Here is a 21408-nt window from a genome sequence, read left to right as displayed (position 1 = left end):
AGAAAAAAAAAACTAATGCTTCAAGTTATTTTGCCAATAAAAATGAAGAATCAGAAGTGAAAAGTTGAAATTAAATTAAAATCATTGGAATGATAACAAAAAATTCTTTCATTAAGTAGTTTTGAAATTAAGAATGGGTTTTAATTATGAAAATTACTGCACATAACTTGTTGGACCAAATATACTACACAGTTGCACGCTGTGTTATTAGTTTACAGACAGTATAGTGTTTGAAATTTGTTCACAGTTGAATTTTTGCTGTGGTTATTTTACTCTGTGTATTTTGTTCTGTTGGTTTCTATCTCACAACAGATAGCCTCAAATACACTGCCTCCAATGATCCTGTATTCATGCTGGACTTGCAGTTCTCCTGCTATCATTAATAATATCCACTCCAACCTGTTCTCTATCCTTCCTGAAAATACAATACTATTACATCTTATTTCTCTATTATATCCTACTCCATCAAACAAGTCTTGCTAATGCCTATAATTTTCAGGTTGAGTCCAATACAAAAATCCAAACCTTTGATGCTTCTGGCATCAGTATACATAAAATGCAATATCTGGGCCCACAGGTGCTCTTGGAACTTTTGATGACTATTTCTCAGATTTCAGACACGATAAATTACATTCTGCATTCTTTGACATTTCCCATTCTCATGCTCACTCACTTCAAGGATGTTTACACTTACTTGTATCTAACCTCAAATAGCTTTAGTTTTTTCTTATTTTGCATTTCCATTATTTCATATTGCCAGCCTGGCTGGCTGAGTGATTGGCATATCACTCTCCAACTAACAGGCTGCAAGTTTGAATCTCGCTTTTGGGGAGGCTTTCATCCAGCAACGGACAGAAAATGGCTGATGATGATGGGCATGGATGTATTGTCTTTAGGTGGAAGATGAATTTCATTGTCCAGTGTAAGACCACCATCCCATTTATTGAGGCCTGAAGTCTTGAAAATGTTCCATGTTTAGTCTCTCTCTCTCTCTAGCAGGGTTTCCAGACTGTGTAAAAAATAAATAAAAATACAAAAAAAAATAAAATAAAATATTATAAAATCAATAAAAATGGAAAGGGGGAAAAAAAATCCTTTGCCTGCCCATAGTATGAATGTACTATAGGTTTATTAACCTTGCATAGGTGGGATCCCCATTTAAAAAAAAAGAAAGTCATCTTGTCCATCATATTCATTGCATATATCTACAAACTGCACATCATTCTTTCTGCATATGTAACCTATGACTAATTCATTCCAATCATGGCCGTTTGACCCACCTTGTAACAGAGAATCTATAGTCTCTCTCTCATTCCATACTTGTCATTTGTACCATTTCAAATTATTTGCTTCTTGAAAACACACTCACAGCACAGGCAGATGACATATACAAGCAATCACAAAAACAACCATCTAAATAATGATATCCTGCACCATTAATGACGAGTTCTTTCCATTGAATTCAATTATTTATGTCACGCTTTGTTTTGTCTAATGATTGCTATTTTCAAAAAGTAGATAAAGTACTATTATTATTGTTATCATTAACATACTAACTTTTATGAAGTGAACAGACTCATCATGGGAGGTTCACTTAACCAACAACATATTTATCATACTTGAACCTTAAAATCTTGAACACTCCATGCATTCACAAAGCAGTCTGATAAGCATTCCGATTCACTCACTTCACAACACCCTTACACAACTTCCAGGGATGCCTCTTGTTTTTTCCCTCTCACTTTCTACTTTTTTTGATCATCATCTCTGTAATAATTCAATAAAATCTCCTCACTAACTTAAATGTCTCTATCTCTTCTTTTCCTTCTATTCACCAAACTCTAATTCACACACCTTTAACCTCTCTCCATAACTAACATTCCAGAGGGATACTGCCATAGTCCACAAGTCTATCTGTGACTCCAATGTTTTTACCTTATGATGAAAACTAGGCAACCAAATCTAAGCACAACAGTCCAAGTGTGGTCTGATCAGTGTATTATGCAGTGGCACAAACACCTCCTTAACCCTACATGTCAGTGTACTCCTTATCATAGCAACAATGTACTGTGCAGTCTTTGCAACACTTGCAATGTGCTCTCTCTGAACCTCAGTCCAATGTCAACCATCACCACTACATCTCAAATCTTATACACAGTTCCATTAATGCAGTACACAGCCTTATATGAATGAATGAATGAATGAATCTCTCACCTAAACCAAAACATGAGAGCCTAAAGTATTCAGGAATTTATTGTCTTTGGTGTAACTCGATTTACCTTATTTTAGTCAGAAATCCAGTGAGTTGAATATGGAAGAACATGTGAGAGACATTACATATGGCAGAACCAGAGTCACTATCTAATCACGTTCTTAATTCTGCTTGCCCTAACGAGGAAGATTCTGATATTCATCCAGTGATCTAGATCCAATCAGAATACATTTTTAGATACTACAATGAACTGGAGAGAAGAGTTGTGGAATCAACAGAAACTGTCCTCAATCCAGTCCATTCTAATACTAACCTCATCTATAACCTATCTGATTATCACTCCTCAGCTATCCAACTTTGGCATACATGAGATCATGCCTAGGTGAATGTGTGCCCAACAATACTATGGCATCCAGAATGGCCTCAAATATCAGCAATATGTTTGCCAGTTAATTTATTGCTGCCTCTTCTAATGTATATTTTTGTATTTCTCTTTTCATGTCATGTACCCAATGAAGTTTTCTAAAAAAAAACTAAGAAACTAGTTGTGTGATCAAATAATAAATAGTATTTTTTCTAATTTGGTATCTCTCAAGCTTCTAGTCATTAAATTTATTTAATTGCGTGCGTGCACACACACAAACATTAAAAACCTCAAGTTGCTTCCATCACATGCTGCTTAAGATAGTCCTCAAAAATTCAACAAATTCATTCTCCTTGATCCCTGTAATCAATATTCCTATAATTAAAATATTCTAGTAGGATAACTCTCTTTTCATACTACCCAAGCAATTTGCCTTAACATTTCACCATTAGTGCTCTCTACATTATTTGACCTATAAGATATACTGTTCTGTTAATTTCAACTTTATGCCAACTAGATTCAAAATGTAGTTGGTGTAAAGAAAAACTCCTCCATCCCTGTATTGTACCTGAGTTTGAATCCCACCTATCATACAGAGATGAAACAGCTTCTTTTTTTTTTTTTTTTTTCCCCTGTAAACTCAGATTTTTCATTCCTCAAAACAAGCAAACCAGCCAGAAGAACATAAGAAATTTAAAGTCATAATGTACTGGCATCATAGCTTTAATTGATTCAGCCATAAATCCAAACTTTCTTTTTCATCGGTTGTTGAAAGTTTATTTTTCACTTGGTTAGAATATAATAAATTTAGTTTAATCCTTTATCCAAGTGTGAGCAAACAAAGTTTGTGCCTGAAAGTATCTTCAGGACTGGGGCAAGGCGGTACAACACCAAGGTACTTCACCTTGCAAAGGTGAAGCAAGCTACCAACACTCCTATCTCGGTATCTCCCATAATGCAAAACACATCTCCTTGCGGATATGTCTAATGCTATGCATTAAGGGAATGGCCACTACCCAGACTAGTTTCGACCTTTATTGAGGTGTATTTAAGTAAAGACCTCTCTAAAAATTAGGACGATCCCTAGACCACTCCATAGTGGCCAAAAGACCGTCCAACTCAGCGTTGTTCCACTCAGTAACAGGCTCACCCCGCCACCGAGAAGAACTTCTCAGCGTTGGCTCTACCCAGTGGCAGGCTCACCCCACCACCACCACCAGCCAGAGCCATAATCTCAGCAGTGGCCCTACTCAGAGACAGGCAAAAAAGCTATCCCCAAGCAGAGCCTCTCGAAGCCAGCCCCCACCAGTTCCGACCCCTATCGAGGTCTCTTAAGTGGGAGCCAGGCCCAAGTGGAGATACCAGCCAGAAGCATTAGCAAGGTGATCTCTACCTATAGGAGTTGCCAAATGGTGTGCGACCTTTTTAATAAATTACTCTGGATTTAGAGAAAGATGTTGAAAGTTTATTTTTCACTTGGTTAGAATATAATAAATTTAGTTTAATCCTTTATCCAAGTGTTAGCAAACAAAGTTTGCGCCTGAAAGTATCTTCAGGACTGGGGCAAGGCGGTACAACACCAAGGCACTCCTTGCAAAGGCGGAGCAAGCTACCAACACTCCTATCTCAGTATCTCCCATAATGCAAAACACATCTCCTTGCAGATATGTCTAATGTTATGCATTAGACATCCCTTAATGCATAACATTAGACATATCCACAAGGAGATGTGTTTTGCATTATGGGAGATACTGAGATAGGAGTGTTGGTAGCTTGCTCCGCCTTTGCAAGGAGTAACTTGGTGTTGTACTGCCTTGCCCCAGTCCTGAAGATACTTTCAGGCGCAAACTTTGTTTGCTAACACTTGGATAAAGGATTAAACTAAATTTATTATATTCTAACCAAGTGAAAAATAAACTTTCAACATCTTTCTCTAAATCCAGAGTAATTTATTAAAAAGGTGGCACAACATTTGGCAACTCCTATAGGTAGAGATCACCTTGCTAATGCTTCTGGCTGGTATCTCCACTTGGGCCTAGCTCCCACTGAAGAGACCTCAATAAAGGTCGAAACTAGTCTGAGTAGTGGCCCTTCCCTTAATGCATAACATTAGACATATCTGCAAGGAGATGTGTTTTGCATTATGGGAGATACTGAGATAAGAGTGTTGGTAGCTTGCTCCACCTTTGCAAGGAGTAACTTGGTGTTGTACCGCCTTGCCCCAGTCCTGAAGATACTTTCAGGCGCAAACTTTGTTTGCTCACACTTGGATAAAGGATTAAACTAAATTTATTATTTCTTTTTCATCTTCCTATCTTTCAGAAAAATTCTATATCATTCCATTTCTATTTCCAATAGTTCATCATCCTTAGACAACCAAGTCACACTTATGCCAATTATCTTTGAGTATACTTAATCAATGCCTCAAACTCATCTCCCTTATTTCTAATACTCCATATATAAATATACAAACATAACATTCTACTCTCTTTGAAGCCATTCCACCAGCACAATCACTTTCTATCCCAGCTGTTTTCTCTCTCTTTGGCATGACAAGTCCCATTTCTCTAATCTTGAGTCCAATTTCTATTCATATTCATCTCATCCCCACCTTTTTGCATTCTGTACTTTGTCATGTCATAATTAATTTCGTCTTCCATCTTGTATTCCTCTGCCTCCTGTCCTTTCCACAACCTACTAAACAATCTCTCTTTCTCTCTCTGATCCTTAGCTACACTAACTTCATCTTTATTTTGTGCTCTCTCTCAGTAACATAAGATTAATAAACAGTATTAATCTTACACATCCATGACATCCTATAATCATAAAATTTAATCCTATTCCATATGTTTTAGGACAATTCTTAAAAGACAACCAAAGTGTGTAAATGTGAAAATTATAATTTTTACACGATGTTTAGGCCATATATCAAACTAGCAAACTTGCAGCTATTCACAAAATATGACTGATGGAAAAATAACTCATGAAAAAATAACCAGACTAGTACTCAATATAGGTCTACATCATATTCAGCTGCTCCCATTTCTATATGGGGTCGCTGTTTCTGATGAGTCTTTTCCACTGGTTTCTATTGTAGACTGCATCTTTGTCTATGTTTTTCTCCTTCAGATCTTCCTCTAAATTATCTTTCCACTTCTTCTTTGGTCTTCCGCCTTATATTTCCATCATCATGATACTTCATCCATCATATTTTTCATTTTGCCTCATTACATTCAAAATTTATGTAGACCTAATATAGGTCTACATACATTTGTCAGTTTTATTTTTTGGAATATTCAAGACAACTAAATATAAATTATTTATAAAAATTGCTGTACTGGTTAGCTGAGAGGATAGTACTTCTGCTTTCCAACCAATAGGTTGTGGGTTCAAATCCACTGCAGGCATGTGTATTTGTGATTATCTTTAGGTGGCAGGTGAATTTTCATCATCCAGCATGAAATCACTAATTCACTGCTTGTTAGAGACATGAAGTGGACTCTAAAAGTCCCACGGTTTCTATATGGCAGAGTTTCTGGATGATCTCTCCTTATCCACAGTAAGGCTACAATCATTCATGAGTAACAATTGTTTAAAAAAATACACAGAAAGAATGAGGAGGATCATTTTAAATGTTCTCCACACCAAACTTTGTAGTCAATGATGTCAAACATATATTTTCACACAATCTTCCAAACAATCTCCATTCTGCCTAGGGATCCCAGACGTCCTGTAAAATATGGGATCGTCCCGTTTTTGGCTAATGCATCCCGTTTCATTCTTCAGAATGAAACGGGACGCATTCTTTCTTCAGAATAGTATTGCAAGAGTGAGCAAGACTGAATGATTAATAAGAATATTGTCAGGTGAGAAGAGCATTACTGTATTAACAATCTATTTTGTATCTATAATAGTAAGCAAAAAAACCACTTGAAGGCAACTTAAAGTGGCTTAATGAAAATATGCAGTCAAACAATTGGATTTACTATTTGTTTACTTATACTTAGCATAGTGTGTGCATAGTAAACCTTACCATGCACATACTAGGATACTAGGAAAGTTAGAATCATTTTGTAAGACTGGCATATGTGATGGATGTGCTTTTTTTACTAAGTAATTTAAAAAAATTACAACGTCACTAGGATATACATTAAAATAAATTTTAATATACTTCAATATTTCGGCAACATCACGTTGCCATTTTCAAGAAACTTAAGAACAAGACAAGTGCACACAGGCACAACAAACAGTAAATGAGGAAGAAGCAGGAAGGTATTATTTCTCCTAAAGTCCTGATGGTGCCCCTAGCGGGCAATGTTGGTATTCTTGGGTGATTGGGCTAAAGGTCTTCTGATGTAGGTTTCCCAAATTTGAGGCAGTCTCATGCAGCCAAATTTGTTGAGGTTCGGATTGTTCCTTAGGGCTGAAGCTGATTCCACGAAAAGCCTTTCGTGCTTGTATTTACTACGGTGTACTATTGTGCCTTTCTTCCACCGTATTCTATGGCAGGTATCCAGCGCATGGTCAGCAAGACCAGAGTGGCTGTACTGGTGAAACCGAATGTAGTCCTTGTGTTCTGAAATTCTGATATTGGCTGTCCTGCCTGTTTGGCCAAAGTAGGACAGCTTACAGCTGCAAGGAACCTGGTATACACCAGGTAGGTCTTAGTAGAGCGGATAAGGGATGCCGATATTTTATATGGTCTGTAACAAGAAGTAAAGTCATGTTTTTTTAGGATTTTTGTAATTTTTTCTTTTTCTTTTTTTCCAGGGTGCCTCGGATATAAGGTATGGTGATGGATTTAGAGTAATCCTTGTTGTGAGGGGGGGGGGTTACTGGTTTCAATATTTTTTGGATTTTTGGGGGGGGATAGCCATTGGCTGAGAAAGTGTTGAGAATGTGGTTTAGTTCTGTGGTTAGGGCATTTTCATTTGAGCAGATAAGTTAAATCCTGTTGTGTAGTGTCTTAATGACTCCATATTGTTGCGAGGAGGGGTGGTGGGATTGTTGGTGAATGTATCTGCCTGTATGGGTGGGTCCTTCTATAGACTGAGAAAACCAAGGTTCCATCAGGCTGGCGGGTGACTAGTGTGTTTAAGAAAGAAAGACAGTTGTTTTTTTCTTCTTCCAGAGTGAATTTGATTCTGGGATGTTGGTTGTTTATATGTGTTAGGAAGGAGAGGAGTGCATCGGAGCCATGTGGCCAAATAGCGAACACATCATCAACATAGCAAAGCCAAATGGTTGGTTTTTGTGGGCAGAGTTTAAGGCTTTCTCTTCAAAAGTCTCCATATAAAAGTTGGCCAAGGGTGGAGAGAGTGGAGAACCCATGGCTGTCCCCTCTATTTCTTTGTAGAATTTTCCTTGCCAAACAAAATAGCTTTTATTGTTAGATCAGGCTACTTACCTCCCTATCAAGTACAATCCCACCAACTCACAAATTTGAAAACTCCACAGGCTCCTTAAGAAGGTCACTACTTGGCCTGTGGAAATCACTAACAAATTAAAACCGTTTAACTCCATTCCCCCCCCCCCGTATTTATGGACTCCCAATAATACATTAGGAAAATATGCCATTATGTCCCATAGTGGATGGTATTGATTCTCCCACATACAAACTAGCCAAACATTTGGCCAATGCTCTCTCACACTATACTGGCAACACACCTTCACACATAAAAAAACTCAGCCCACTTCAATGCCAACATAGAAAACCTTACGCTCAAACACACATAATAGTCAGTTTTGATGTCTCCTCCTTATTCACAAATGTCCCACTCAAAGAATCCTTAGAGCTAATCTAAGCTAAATTTCCTCCCGATATCACAGCCCTTTTTCAGTTCACAATGAACTCAGGCTATTTTGTTTGGCAAGGAAAATTCTACAAACAAACAGAGGCGACAGCCATGGGTTCTCCACTCTCTCTCTCTCTCCACCCGTGGCCAACTTTTATATGGAGACTTTTGAAGAGAAAGCCTTAAACTCTGACCCACAAAAACGAACCATTTGGCTTCGCTATGTTGATGATGTGTTCGCTATTTGGCCACATGGTTCCGATGCACTCCTCTCCTTCCTAATACATATAAACAACCAACACCCCAGAATCAAATTCACCCTGGAAGAAGAAAAAAACAACTGTCTTTCTTTCTTAAACACACTAGTCACCTGCCAGCCTGATGGAACCTTGGTTTTCTCAGTCTATAGAAGACCCACCCATACAGGCAGATACATTCACCAACAATCCCACCACCCCTCCTCGCAACAATATGGAGTCATTAAGACACCACACAACAGGGCTAAACTTATCTGCTCAAATGACAATGCCCTAACCACAGAACTAAACCACATTCTCAACACTTTCTCAGCCAATGGCTACCCCCCCAAAAAAATCCAAAAAATATTGAAGCAGTAAACCACAACCCCCCCCCCCCTCACAACAAGAATTACTCTAAATCCATCACCATACCCTATATCCGAGGCACCCTGGAAAAAAGAAAAAATTACAAAAATTCTAAAAGAACATGACTTAACTTCTTGTTACAGTCCATATAAAAAATTGGCATCCCTTATCTGCTCTACTAAAGACCAACCCCCCCCCCCCAGACCTACCTGGTGTATACCAGGTCCCTTGCAGCTGTAAGCTGGCCTACTTTGGCCAAACAGGCAGGACAGCCAATATCAAAATTTCAGAACACAAGGACTACATCTGGTTTCACCAGTACAGTCACTCTGATCTTGCTGACCATGCGCTGGATACCTGCCATAGAATGTGGTGGAAGAAAGCCACAATAGTACACTGTAGTAAATACAAGTATGAAAGGCTTTTCATGGAATCAGCTTCAGCCCTAAGAAACAATCCGAACCTCAACAAATTTGGCTGCATGAGACTGCCTCAAATTTGGGAAACCTACATCAGAAGACCTTCAGCCCAATCGCCCAAGAATACCAACATTGCCCAGTAGGGGCACCATCAGGACTTTAGGAGAAATAATAGCTTCCTGCTTCTTCCTCATTTACTGTTTGTTGTGCCTGTGCGCACGTGTCTTGTTCTTAAGTTTCTTGAAAATGGCAACGTGACGTTGCCGAAATATTGAAGTATATTAAAATTTATTTTAATGTATATCCTAGTGACGTTGTAATTTCCTTAAATTACTTAGTAAAAAATGCATAACCAACGTCTAAGCCTTTCCATGAGAATAGTGATGGATGTGCATACTAAACTTTCACCCCCAGTCATAAGTGTCCCATATTTTTTTCCAATGTATCTGGGATCCCTAATTCTGCCATATTACCGCTACCCAATGTTTGGTTAAGTCATGTATTTCTATCAGTAAGTCTTTCTTGTGATGTATTTTATAAGTTGGGTCTCTCCAGAAACTCTCATTAATGGCTGTAAAACATTTAACTTGAAGAAAAGTTTACCTAGGAGTGATTTATTCAATCCAGTTGGAAAGTGAATTGAATAAATCTTCCCCCCTTCTGCAGCTCAGGATCGAGCTGCAGAAGGGAGTGGGGAGCATTTCCAAATCCATAAGATCAGATAATTGTGAAATGCGATCTCAGACTGTCATGCAAAATAAGGTCTCTGGCTGTGAACATGTGAGGCCTTTTGCTGCAAATTTTCATGCACAAAATGTCTTGCAAAGCACTCCTGTGGTATGCTACTGTCACAGCCAGCTCTTCCGGTATTCTGTTTCTGTCATTTCATTTTTGTTGTAAACCATTATTCATTAATTTAACCTTCAGTTGTTGATACTAACTCCCTTTGTGTGTGTTTTCGATGATGTTACATGTTTCAATTTGAAGATCAACTTTTCAGCTCCAGTTCAAAATCTTATACCCTCCTTTTGTTTATGGCAAGAATTCTGTTCAAAAATTTTTCACATTCAGTCTCATAATTATGGAGAGGTTCTGCCATACTCTTCTGAGCTGCCTAATGGTCTTCTGTCAGCTGATCTGAGACTTATTTGGAAGCAGTAGTATCTCTTTTGACTAACATTACCTTGACAGATACTGTTAATTTACTTTAAACAAGATTTGCTCCCTGACATCAAAAATTTTAATTCAAGAGAAATTATAACAGATTATAGCAGATTGAAGGTACAGCAATTACAAGGAGTAATTAGATCTCTAGTTGTTTTGATGCTCATTGTCCAGGAACCATACAAGAAGATGGATCTGCTGGTTGCATGGTATAGTCTTAATTTTGTCTCTTTCCAAGGGTCTACTGTTGATATGAAGTATAAGATTTTCATAACCTATTGAGAATACTTTGGACTTTTAGCACAGTAGAATTAGCAGCATGGTCCATCCAAGTGTATCCAAGGATCAGTCTAAGACATGTAGTTCTGAAGGAGTTAATTAAATCTCTAGTTGTTTTGATGCTTATTGTCCAGGTTTCAGAACCATACAAGAAGATGGGTCTGCTGGTTGCATGGTATAGTCTTAATTTTGTCTTTAATGATATTAATGGAGTTTTCTAGATGGGACGGGATTTGAATGGAAGACTAGAGCCAGCTGTTTAGGTTTTCTAATATTTTCTGTATTGCTGATGTATAATCCAAGATATCGAAAGTCTTTTACTCTTTCCAAGGGTCTATTGTTGATATGAAGTATGAGATTTTCATAACCTATTCAGAATACTTTGGACTTTTGGATGTTAATCTGCAGACTAATAAGTTTAGCCTGTGCTAATGGAGTCAAAGGCTTTTTTGAAATCCATAAAGGTTAAAATGAGTGGTAAGTTTTTATCACATGAACTTTCTATGATCCTTCTGATGCAATGTATCTGTTCTATTGTACATTTTTTTTTAGAAATTCAGCTTGGTTAAGCTGAATTTCTAAAAAGTGTGTTAAGCGAGGTTCTGTTCTATCGAGCATCATCCTATTGTAGATTTAAACTGTGGTTGATAGCAAAGTAATACCTCTGCAGTTCTATTCTATTATCCATTCTATTAAGATTGCCATTTTTGGATATAGGGACAATAAGGCCTTGTTTCCATTGTTGGTGTATTATTCCAGCATTTAATGCTTGATTCATTATGGCAAGGAGATTGGAATATGTGTTATCATTGGGAAGGATTTGACATGTAACTTATAGCTATTTGCTGATGATGCAAAGATAGGCAGGGTAATTGGAAGTGCTGCTGATATGCAATACTTGCAGAATGATTTGAATAGGCTGGAATTGTGGGTGAAAATGATACTAATTTCAAGGTTACTAAATGTGAGGTCATGCACTTTGGTGTGATTAGATATTCAGTACCATTATATTGTTGGGATTATGCTTGAAGAAACTGAGGATATGGATCTTGGAGTTTTAGCAGACAGGAAGTTGAAGTTCAAGGGTCATATAGCAAAAATTGTAAATACAAGTCAGAAAATGATCGCAATGCTGAAACAAACCTTGATTTAAAGATAAGAAAGTCATTTTGTCTCTTTACAAAGCCTTGATGAGACTTCACTTGGTCTATTACATGCAGGTCTGGTCTCCTGGTTTCTTGAGACTTACAAACTTCTGAAAGGGTTATAGAGAATTTTGGTAGGTGGAATTTTTCATTTTATGGAGAAGGGAAAGGACACGAGGGCATCCATGGAAGTTGGGAATGCTTGGAAGTAGGGCTAGATTTTTCTCTCATCAGGTGGTGTGATTGGAATGGATTGCTGTTGGAAGTTGTGCATGCAAGTAGCATGAATGAATTCAAGAACAGGTATGACAGCTGGTGCAAATAGTATGGCCTCCCTCAATGAATTCCTGACTCCTGGAGGTCTCTTCAACAAGAGAAAAGTACGAGGTTGGTACACATTTGGGTTATTATTGTTGTTAGACTGGTTACATTGTCCCCTAGTAAGAAAGGCACTGTGGAAATACAATTTAAGGAAAGAGTAATATAAGCTTAAATTAAAATAAACATGAAAAGGGTAATAAAAGATAAAGCATGCAATAGCAGTGTATGGAGATTCCGTTGTTAGAGGATTTGTTAATGGCATTCCATAAGGTCTGCTATCCAGGAGATAGAATAAGCAAGAAAGTTCATGCTTTGGACACGAGGAGGAAACAAACAAGAGAATTAGTGGTGGTTGTAGAGAGAAATGGTTTAAGTGGACATATAGAGAATGTAAGGGTTGTATAGTGGATTTGTGTGAGGAGAAGGGAGTATAGTTTGTGAATGTATAACATGTATTTGAGGAAAGAATGGAATTATACAGATGTGATGGATTACATTTAAATGCTCTGGAGTTTCCAACTGTTGCTAGATGGAAGTGCAGTGTGTGATGAATGCAAGAGATCAGAAGTAAGAGATGAAGTGCAAGATCATGAGAGTGGTATTGAAGTGCTTTGCAATGGAAGCAGTAGTAGCGTGAGAGATGAAAAAGGAACGGGAATGCAAGAGGAACAGGAAAACAGAGGGGAGGGGGTATAGGGAGAGTGGATGTTGGAAGTAGTAATGAATATATGAATGGGGATGATCAATATAGAAACAGAATAGATCAGGATGTGAGTGGGAAAGTTGACACCAAGCAGAAATATGTGGTAAGAGGTGAAAAGGTGATTGGCCAAGGGCAGGTATAATAGGAAAATCACAACCTAAAAGTGAACTGCTGTGTTTATTTACAAATGCCAGAAATATCACAAATAAGGGAGATGAAATCGTTTAATCGATTGAGTTTATTCATCCCCAAATCATTGAATAAGTGAAACATGATTGAATAAGGATAATATCCTAATGGGAATAGAAATTAAAGGGAAACACTCTTTTTCACAAGGTTAGAAAGGACAAGAAGGGGAATTGTGCTCACATAAGATAAACATGAAAGAGGGAATGTGGCAATGGTTATGAGGCAGTGTGGTGTGAAATGGAGGTTGACAGAAAGACATATTTAGTTGGATGTTGCTATAGGCCAGGGAATGTGGAGGATGGTGATGAAGAAATGTATAAACAACTTGAGTTAGTGAAAAAAAGAAGAATGATTATTATGGATGATTTTAATTATGGCAGTATAGATCAGAATGAAGAGATAGCATTTATGAATAAGGAAAATGAATTTCTTGAGTTTTTGAGAGACAACTATCTCAGGCAGCATGCAAAGGAGGGCATGCAAGGACTGAGTTTTAGATCTGATAATTTCATCAGAGGATGTAATTGTAAGTGGGGTTTTGCACTTTCCTGCAGTTGGTCAGAGTGATCATGAAGTGATAACCTGGATTGTGGCCTATGAAGACTTCTGTGAGGAAAGGATATATGTGGATGTACAAGGCTGGTGATTATGACAAGCTTAGGAGACAGAGTGGAGCTATAGCATGGAATGAGGAGTTGAGTGGTAAGGAAATAAATGCTGCTTGGGAACTGAAAAAGTAGGTGTAAAATTGCCTTCTTTTTCCAGCATGAAATCTGGAAGAAGGCAATTTGGAGGCAGTACAAGATGAATAATGGTAATAATCAGTTACATGAACAGTATAAAGAACAAGCCAGGAGAGTGACTCAGTAAGGACAACAAAAGTGTAGTATGAGCAGAAATTAGCATATCAGGTGAAGAAAAACTCTAGACAGTTTTTTTTAAAAGATATATGGCAAGTAGAAGGAAGAATGATTATGGTAAGATGATGAAAATGGTAGAATAGTAATTGCTACAGAAGGCATTCAGTGATCAATTTATAACGATGTTTCATCCTCATCAGGGTGAAATCATGAGAAACTTAAGTGTAGAGGACAGCTTAATTGTGAGCAGGTAGGAGGTATCTGAGGAAATAACTTTGATGTCAATAAGGTGATGGGATTTGATAACATGTCACCACGTCTTAAGGGAATGTTTCCACAGGGAATTGGCAGTAGCACTGATATGGCTGTTTAATAAGAGTCTTACGACAGCACAGGTTCCAAGGGAGCAAAAAGAAGGTGAAATTGTTCCACTGCATAGAAGTGGTGATAAGGCTTTGGCTAGAAATTATAGCCCAATCTGGAATTGTGATAAAGGTACTACAGAGATTGGTGAGAAGTAGGCTACAGAAATGGATTGATAACAGCAATATCCTCTGTGGTTATCAGCATGGGTCTTTTTAAAGGGAGATCATTATGTACTATGATAAGGGAGATGCGTAATACAGTGGTATACTTAGATTTTGCAAAAGCTTTTTAAAGATTACTGCATCACAAGCTGTTAAATGAACTGAAATGAATGGGATTGGATAACAGACTTCTGAGTTGCATTGGCGACTGGCTGTCAAATAGGTATGCTGAGCCTCCAGAGGTCAGTGGATATAGCAGATGCCCTATCTGGAAAGTCCTAGGTATGAATTCCATCTATTCAAAGAACCTTTATAATGGCTTTTCAACTGACAGTGAGTTAGCTGGTAACCTCATACAGATGTGACAGGGTTTCCTCCAGGAAACTCTGTTCAAAACAAACACATACACACAATTAACAGACATAACATAATGGTCTCACAGCCTTAGTTGCTTCTGGTATAAATCAACAACTTCCTATGTCAAAACCCCTGTATACTCTTTATCCTGAATTAATCTGAAGGTATCAGTATCAACAATAACAGAGTTAAGAATACTTTTATATCTAGTGTAGTCTCTACATGTGAATTCATGCATGTTTATAATGAAATATGGTATTAGTATGAAGTAGTCCATGACCTATAGAGAAATGCAACAGGTGCTTACCATTATTATCAGTGTTCTGTTCTCCAAATTTTCTCAAAAAATTTCCATGTCTGGTATCCATTTCCAACTTAGAAATTTTTTTTTTCTTTGTCAATAGTCTGTGTTCTCTAATTCTCATTTCTTAGAACCTTAGTATCTTAGAAGTATAGCAACAAATAAGTCTCAACATCTAATTTCTTACTTCGAAATTTGTCCACATTCCACTTGAAGATGTTTACTAGAGCTACTGCTTCCTTTACCTGATCGCTGCCACATGAATAAAACATCTTATAGTGATTATTTAGCATTTTATCTGTTTTATTCTTCTTCATATTATGTTGAGAGGGTATTTCTGTAATTGTTATGCTGGCTAGATTTCTTTTCTGTTGTTGCTTCTTATTGGGATCAGTTACCTTCAATTCTGCTTAAGTTTGTTTCAGTACTGACTTGTCGTTTTGTGGTTTTCTGAAAAAAAACAGCAAGAAGTTTGTTAAACTGAGTGATGCTTAACCAGAACGACTTATGGTTATGTTGTGCCATCATATTTTGTGTGGTTTAAGCCAAAGACTGATACTTTGCCCAACTATGTCTGTCCAAAAATGCCAATCAACCCAGTTTATTCAGCATCTAGGTGGATGCCTAGTAGTGGAATGCACCATAGGGAGTAGCTTCCTGAGATGAGTCTAAGCATTTGGAATCCATGGAGATGTAGCAACAATGAAAACACAAATGGTTATTACTCAGCATATTTGCATACCTATTTTATATAACCTTGGGCAAAACTGAGGCAAGTCACCTAATAATATGCTTGTTTTACGCTTATTTATTTATGCTATATTCAAAATTTTCCTTCCTTTTTTTTATTTTTATAATACCGAAAGCTTTCTAGAATTTGAGAATAACTCAGTGAGCGGGCAAAATATCAAACCATTACAGAAGAAATTGTGGTACTGCAAATCATTCTTAGTAAAATATTTTGATAACAAAATCCGACTTATGATTAACATTGAAAAGTTTTGTCATGAAGGACTTAACAGAACTAGATATTACGTTATGCAACATGTTGCGTGATAAACGCAACATGTTGCATAACGTGTTGACTCCATACCTCTTCCATTTTGTGCATTCATATGAAATGATGCTTTGCGCACTAATTGGGTGAAAATAGGAATCAGTGTTATGCAGGCACTTCGTTTAGCCGCCAAGTGAAGCAATAATGCCATATTCAAATAACAGATCAATTTAAGATATTTTTTAAATGATACGGCTTGCAGCTTGATGTACGCTTTGGTACTAAAGAATAAAGATGCCAACATATAACTGTGAAGTTCGCATTTGTTAAGAGCAGTTGGTGCATTTACTGTCGATATGTCCAACGTTAACTAACTGTGAAGGAATGGACGGGAAATATCGTTACTTCCATTCCTAATCACACATGCTTATCAATATCATGCAAGGTTATCACATGGATCAAAGGTTAAAATCGAACTCTTCCCCGCCACTTTTTTTTAAAAGAAAAAAAAAACATACTGGTGAAGTACAATGCTTATGTCAACCATTGGTTTAATGCAGCGCAGATCTTAGCGGTGCATTAGTAATTTTTTAAGTTATTAAATGCGAGATCGAGCATTCCTGTCACCACAAAGGCGAACCTGTAAAAATCTCTCGTAATTGTTTTACTTATGTTCCTTTTTATACATACACACATATATATGGTGCTTTATCCCTCAGTCGTTTCCGACCCTACGTGACTTTGTAGACTTACCCATAAAGTGTTCTTGGTGAGATGTTCACCATTGCTTTCCCCAACCCCCTTCCCCCAGTTTTATCCGGACTCGGGACTATATATATATATATATATATATATATATAAAATGGGTGGTGCGTGTTTAAGTTTATTAACGTGATTATGCTCCTTAGTATTACCAGAATGGCCATACAGATAACCGGTGGTGAAACAGAAAACAAATGTATTTTAAATAGTCTGCTTGCTTACCGTGATATTGTAATCTTGAAGGGATTACATAAAAATAACGTTGTATGTGTATTATAAATATAAATATTCATAGTAGTTTCCTGTGTCATACACTTGTAACGTGTACTGACAGCAGCCATTTTTTTTTTTCACTTGAGCTTCGCTTTAATCTCGGTAACGGATATATGCGTTAGTTGTGAATTTTGAATTAGCTGATTTTTTTTTTTTTTTTTTTTTGTTGAAAGGTGACTAAAGCCGCCAAAGAAGAAAAGAGCTGCAAAGGAGGAAAACTATTGAATTTCATCCTGTAATCTCGGAAAATATTTTATATGCACGTTTATCTACTGTGCAAGGAGGAACTATGAAGTTAATATTGAAGGACAGAACAATTTATCCAGCCTTCTTATATTACTAAGATTGTAAATTTCACTTTCCATTAATCACCTAACCCAGTCATGTTATACGATTAATTATCATTATTATTATGTAAGACCAAGGAGTCCAAAGCCTCATCGAGCGAGGGCACCCACTCTGCAGCTCTATCTCCGCCAGTCAATCCAGCAACTACACCAACGTCATCTACCACACGCCACCACGACTAGTATTTTCAGACAATCACAAACATCCATGCGGCGGGATTCAAACCCTTTTGACTGGAGAGCGGATACGCTAACCAGACCACGATTAATGGGAAGTAAGAGGTATATGTTCCGTGAAGCAAGATGGCACCTGTAGTGAAGTTCTTTTCTTTGAAGTGCCTTTGGAAATGATCAATTAAATGTATTCGTAAGAACGCTAGGCAAACCAGAGAATAAGGGAGGCCGTTTTAGCCCTAACTTTTGGAGACTGTCCCTTCAATCTATCTCCACCGGTAAGATAGAGCTAAAATGGCCTCGCTTATTCTCTATAGGGGAATAAAAGGCGTTAGTGGATTTATATTTATTTCATATTCAGTATGTATAATATACTCTATAGCTAATGTTCCCTCTAAGCTGCGCGTGTACGCGCAGCTTAGAGGGAACGATTATCACTAAAAAGAGAGAAGTGCACACATCTAGTAACTGACGCTGATATCAGCAAGTAGCAGAAGATTTGTTTAGATTGCCTACTGTTTAGACAGTATAGTAACTTGAACTCATGCAAACAATGATGGATTTTTGTAACTACATAGATTTAAGCGAATTAATTTTGTGCTCGCAATTTTAATGTAGCTGGGCGAAGATTATCACTAATTATAAATTGTGTCCAGTAAAGAGACGGCAGACAAACTGTGCCATGTCGTGGTCCTAGCCAGTGGCGCACTCAGGATTTAATCTTGGGGGGGAGGGGGGAGGAATCGAACTGAACGGATAAAAATATTTTTTAATGCAGAGTCGATAAATTCATTAGGTGATTATAAAAATTTATTTAAAGAATAAAACCAGTTTTCTTTTCTTTTTACAAAGCTCTTGAATTAATTCAGTCGTGGTTATATTAATCTCTCTGCGTGTATATATATAGCAAAGCTAGTCCGTTTAATCATCTCATACAGAGGTAGTAGGGTTTTTCCTTCCGCATACAGACAAATCTGCCCTTCAGAACACACGCAATTTACAGACATAGTATAACAGTTGTGGTGGTGGTGGTGGAGGTGGGCGGTAGATGGCGTTGATTCGTAGTAGAGGTTCGATGTAGTGGTTGAGACAGTTGTAGGTGTGTCCTCCCGCGATGAGTCCTCGGACACCTTGGAGGTGTCAGGAATAATAATCATGATTGTGCCATGGTAGGTCTTAAATAGGTTTTTAAAAGGAATAAGGTAGAAAATGACCTTTCATTGATATGTTACCAGAAGCGTTGCAAATATTTTTAATAAGTTATAGATGTTAGGATATATCATTTTGTCGCACTTTGAAAAAATTGCATTTTTGCATGGAGCTATTGCAAACGGTTTTTCAAATTTTTTATATCACAACTTGTGCCAGGGCAAACGAAGTAATGCTCGGTACGCCTGAGCACTACTTCGTTTGCCTTGTGTTCACAGCGGCCGTGATTCCAGAGAGCTATGGGGTATTCCCACCTTATGTGACCGCTAATTCATATGTAGTTCAGAAATAGAAGACACGACAGAACATAAATAAAAAAATGAATTTTGGGAAAATTTGGAAAAAGATTTTTGGAAATGTTTCTAGTGTTTTTTTCCTTTTCTTCTGAGGGAGCCAAGGCCCCTCCCCCCTCCTCTGGATGCGCCACTGGTTCTAGCGCTAACACAGTATATTTAGTGCCTGAAATAAGATGGTGTTATACGATAAATTTTCTTGGGTTTACAAGAGAAAAACCCGAGTTTTCAGAGAATAAAATCCACTTGGCAACACATCAGTTCACTAAGGAAGCAGCAGAGCAAAAGGTTAAAAAAAAAATCCTCTTGTCGGTGACTAGATTTTAACTGAGAACGGCTGTCTTCGGACGCCTAGCACCATTGATGCAAATTGTACTTCCGCAAGGCTAAACAGGCCATTTTATACTTCGTATGGAATTACATTTTATTTATCTAAGGCGATCGAATCTAGTCGCCGACTAGAAGAACATTTTCTAAGCCATTTCCTGACCGGTTCCCGAGTTAGTAGATTTCTGGCCCGGTGAATATTCTGTATTCATGAAAACCGGGATAGTGGGTTTTTTCTCCAGGAAACTCGGGTTTTTCGTCCTGTAGACTAAGAAAAGCTATCGTAGAACCTACATTATTTCAGACATTAAATATATTGTGTTAGGGTTAGGGACCACAAGATGGCGACCTTGTTGTGCCATCTCTCTTCACTCGTGCTGCTTAGTTAGTGATAGCCTTGGGCCAGCTATCTCTGATTGGCTGCCAGTAGAGATTGAACTGCCCACTCAGTCTCCAAAAGTTAGATAGGGCTAAACGCCCTCGCTTACTTCCTATATACCAGAATAAAAACGCATTAACTGATTTTTTTTTTTTTTGAAGAAAAGATCATAAAGCGATCAAATTTAAACGCACCTGCCCGTGGAGATTATGAAGGAGGACTGAAGGCATCCTACAGTATCTCTCTTAATATAGCAAAGAAAGGAAAACCACATTGCACTGGTGAGGAAATCATCATACCAGCCATTAAAGATGTGATTGAAAACTGTTATGAAGAAATACTCTTAACCTGTTTTAAAACGTATACCTTTAAGTACCAGGACAGTGAACCGGTGAACTGATGAGATGACCAATGATGTGGAGAAAACTTTGGATGCAGAGCTTCAGCATCGCAAGTTTTCCATCCAACTCGATGAGTCAATGTTTGGTAGTTCAAATATTCTCATGGGCTATGTGATGTATAATAGTCAAATCCTAAAAGGATTGACGATTTTTTTTTTTAGCCAACTATGTTAAAGCTGATGCAAAAGGTAAGACAATTTTGCAATGATGCCTAGAGGATTATTTGAATAAACTTAATGTTACCCTCGAAAATATTACTGCAGTGTCTACCGAAGGTGCACCAGCAATGGCCAGCCTTTACAGAGGATTTGCATCCTTACTCACGAAAAGGTTCCTGATGTACGTAATGTTCACTGTCTGTGACACAGAAACATCTTGTAGCCAAGAATCTAAGTGGAGAACTGCATGCTGCCTTATAAGTGTGTATCAGGTCAGTGAATACAATTAAAGCACATTCTTTGAATTCGCGACTGTCTGCAATGCAATGTTGTGTGAAAAAAATGATGAAACCTTTAATTAGGCTGACCACATTTCCTTGAGACAAAAACGGGACATTGGGATGGCAAAACCTGGACAGGAGTTGTGTAATATTCTGTATTCATGAAAAAGTAGACGATTAAAAAAAATGTTTTATTACATAAACATATTGAGCTAACCATTATTCTTAAGTGACAGAACCCATACAAAAATTTAGGTAGACGTAAAGGGGATGACTGTATTTCACCACGATCGTACCATAAATTACTTAAATAAATAAAGAATCAATAGGCTTCATTTCGGCGATATAAATACCACAAATATTTCTCCGATGAAGTGATCTTACGCAGAAAATTTCGATCTTTCAACATCGTATAAAACTTCTCACACTCCATGACACAATTTTGTCTTACAATTAACATAGCCCTCATCGTTCCAACACTTAATCTAGATTTCTCCTTTGACCACATACTGTTCATAACAGAAAATATTATTTTAGAAAGTTTTTTATCTAGTGCAAGTCTAGGA

General features: G+C 37.6%; 1 protein-coding gene and 1 pseudogene across 1 annotated transcript in view; one reads left to right on the top strand and one right to left on the bottom strand.

Moving 5' to 3' along the window:
- The window catches only part of LOC150102758 (uncharacterized), a 174695-nt gene extending 158066 nt beyond the window's left edge, over positions 1-16629 (bottom strand). Inside the window, exon 1 of the mRNA XM_090399294.1 lies at positions 16335-16629. Within this exon, the coding sequence (XP_090255420.1) occupies positions 16335-16542 (208 nt within the window). The 5' untranslated portion in view covers positions 16543-16629. The remainder of the gene's footprint in view (positions 1-16334) is intronic.
- Positions 16630-17888: 1259 nt separating this feature from the next.
- On the top strand, positions 17889-20822 carry LOC150102757 (uncharacterized; annotated as a pseudogene).
- Positions 20823-21408: the final 586 nt, after the last annotated feature.

Source organism: Typopeltis vanoorti, chromosome 10 (genome assembly GCF_054136105.1).
Source record: "Typopeltis vanoorti isolate ZY-2024b chromosome 10, IOZ_Tvanoo_1.0, whole genome shotgun sequence".
NCBI classification, from domain to species: Eukaryota; Metazoa; Arthropoda; class Arachnida; order Uropygi; family Thelyphonidae; genus Typopeltis; species Typopeltis vanoorti.
This window is presented reverse-complemented; position numbering and strand designations above follow the sequence as displayed.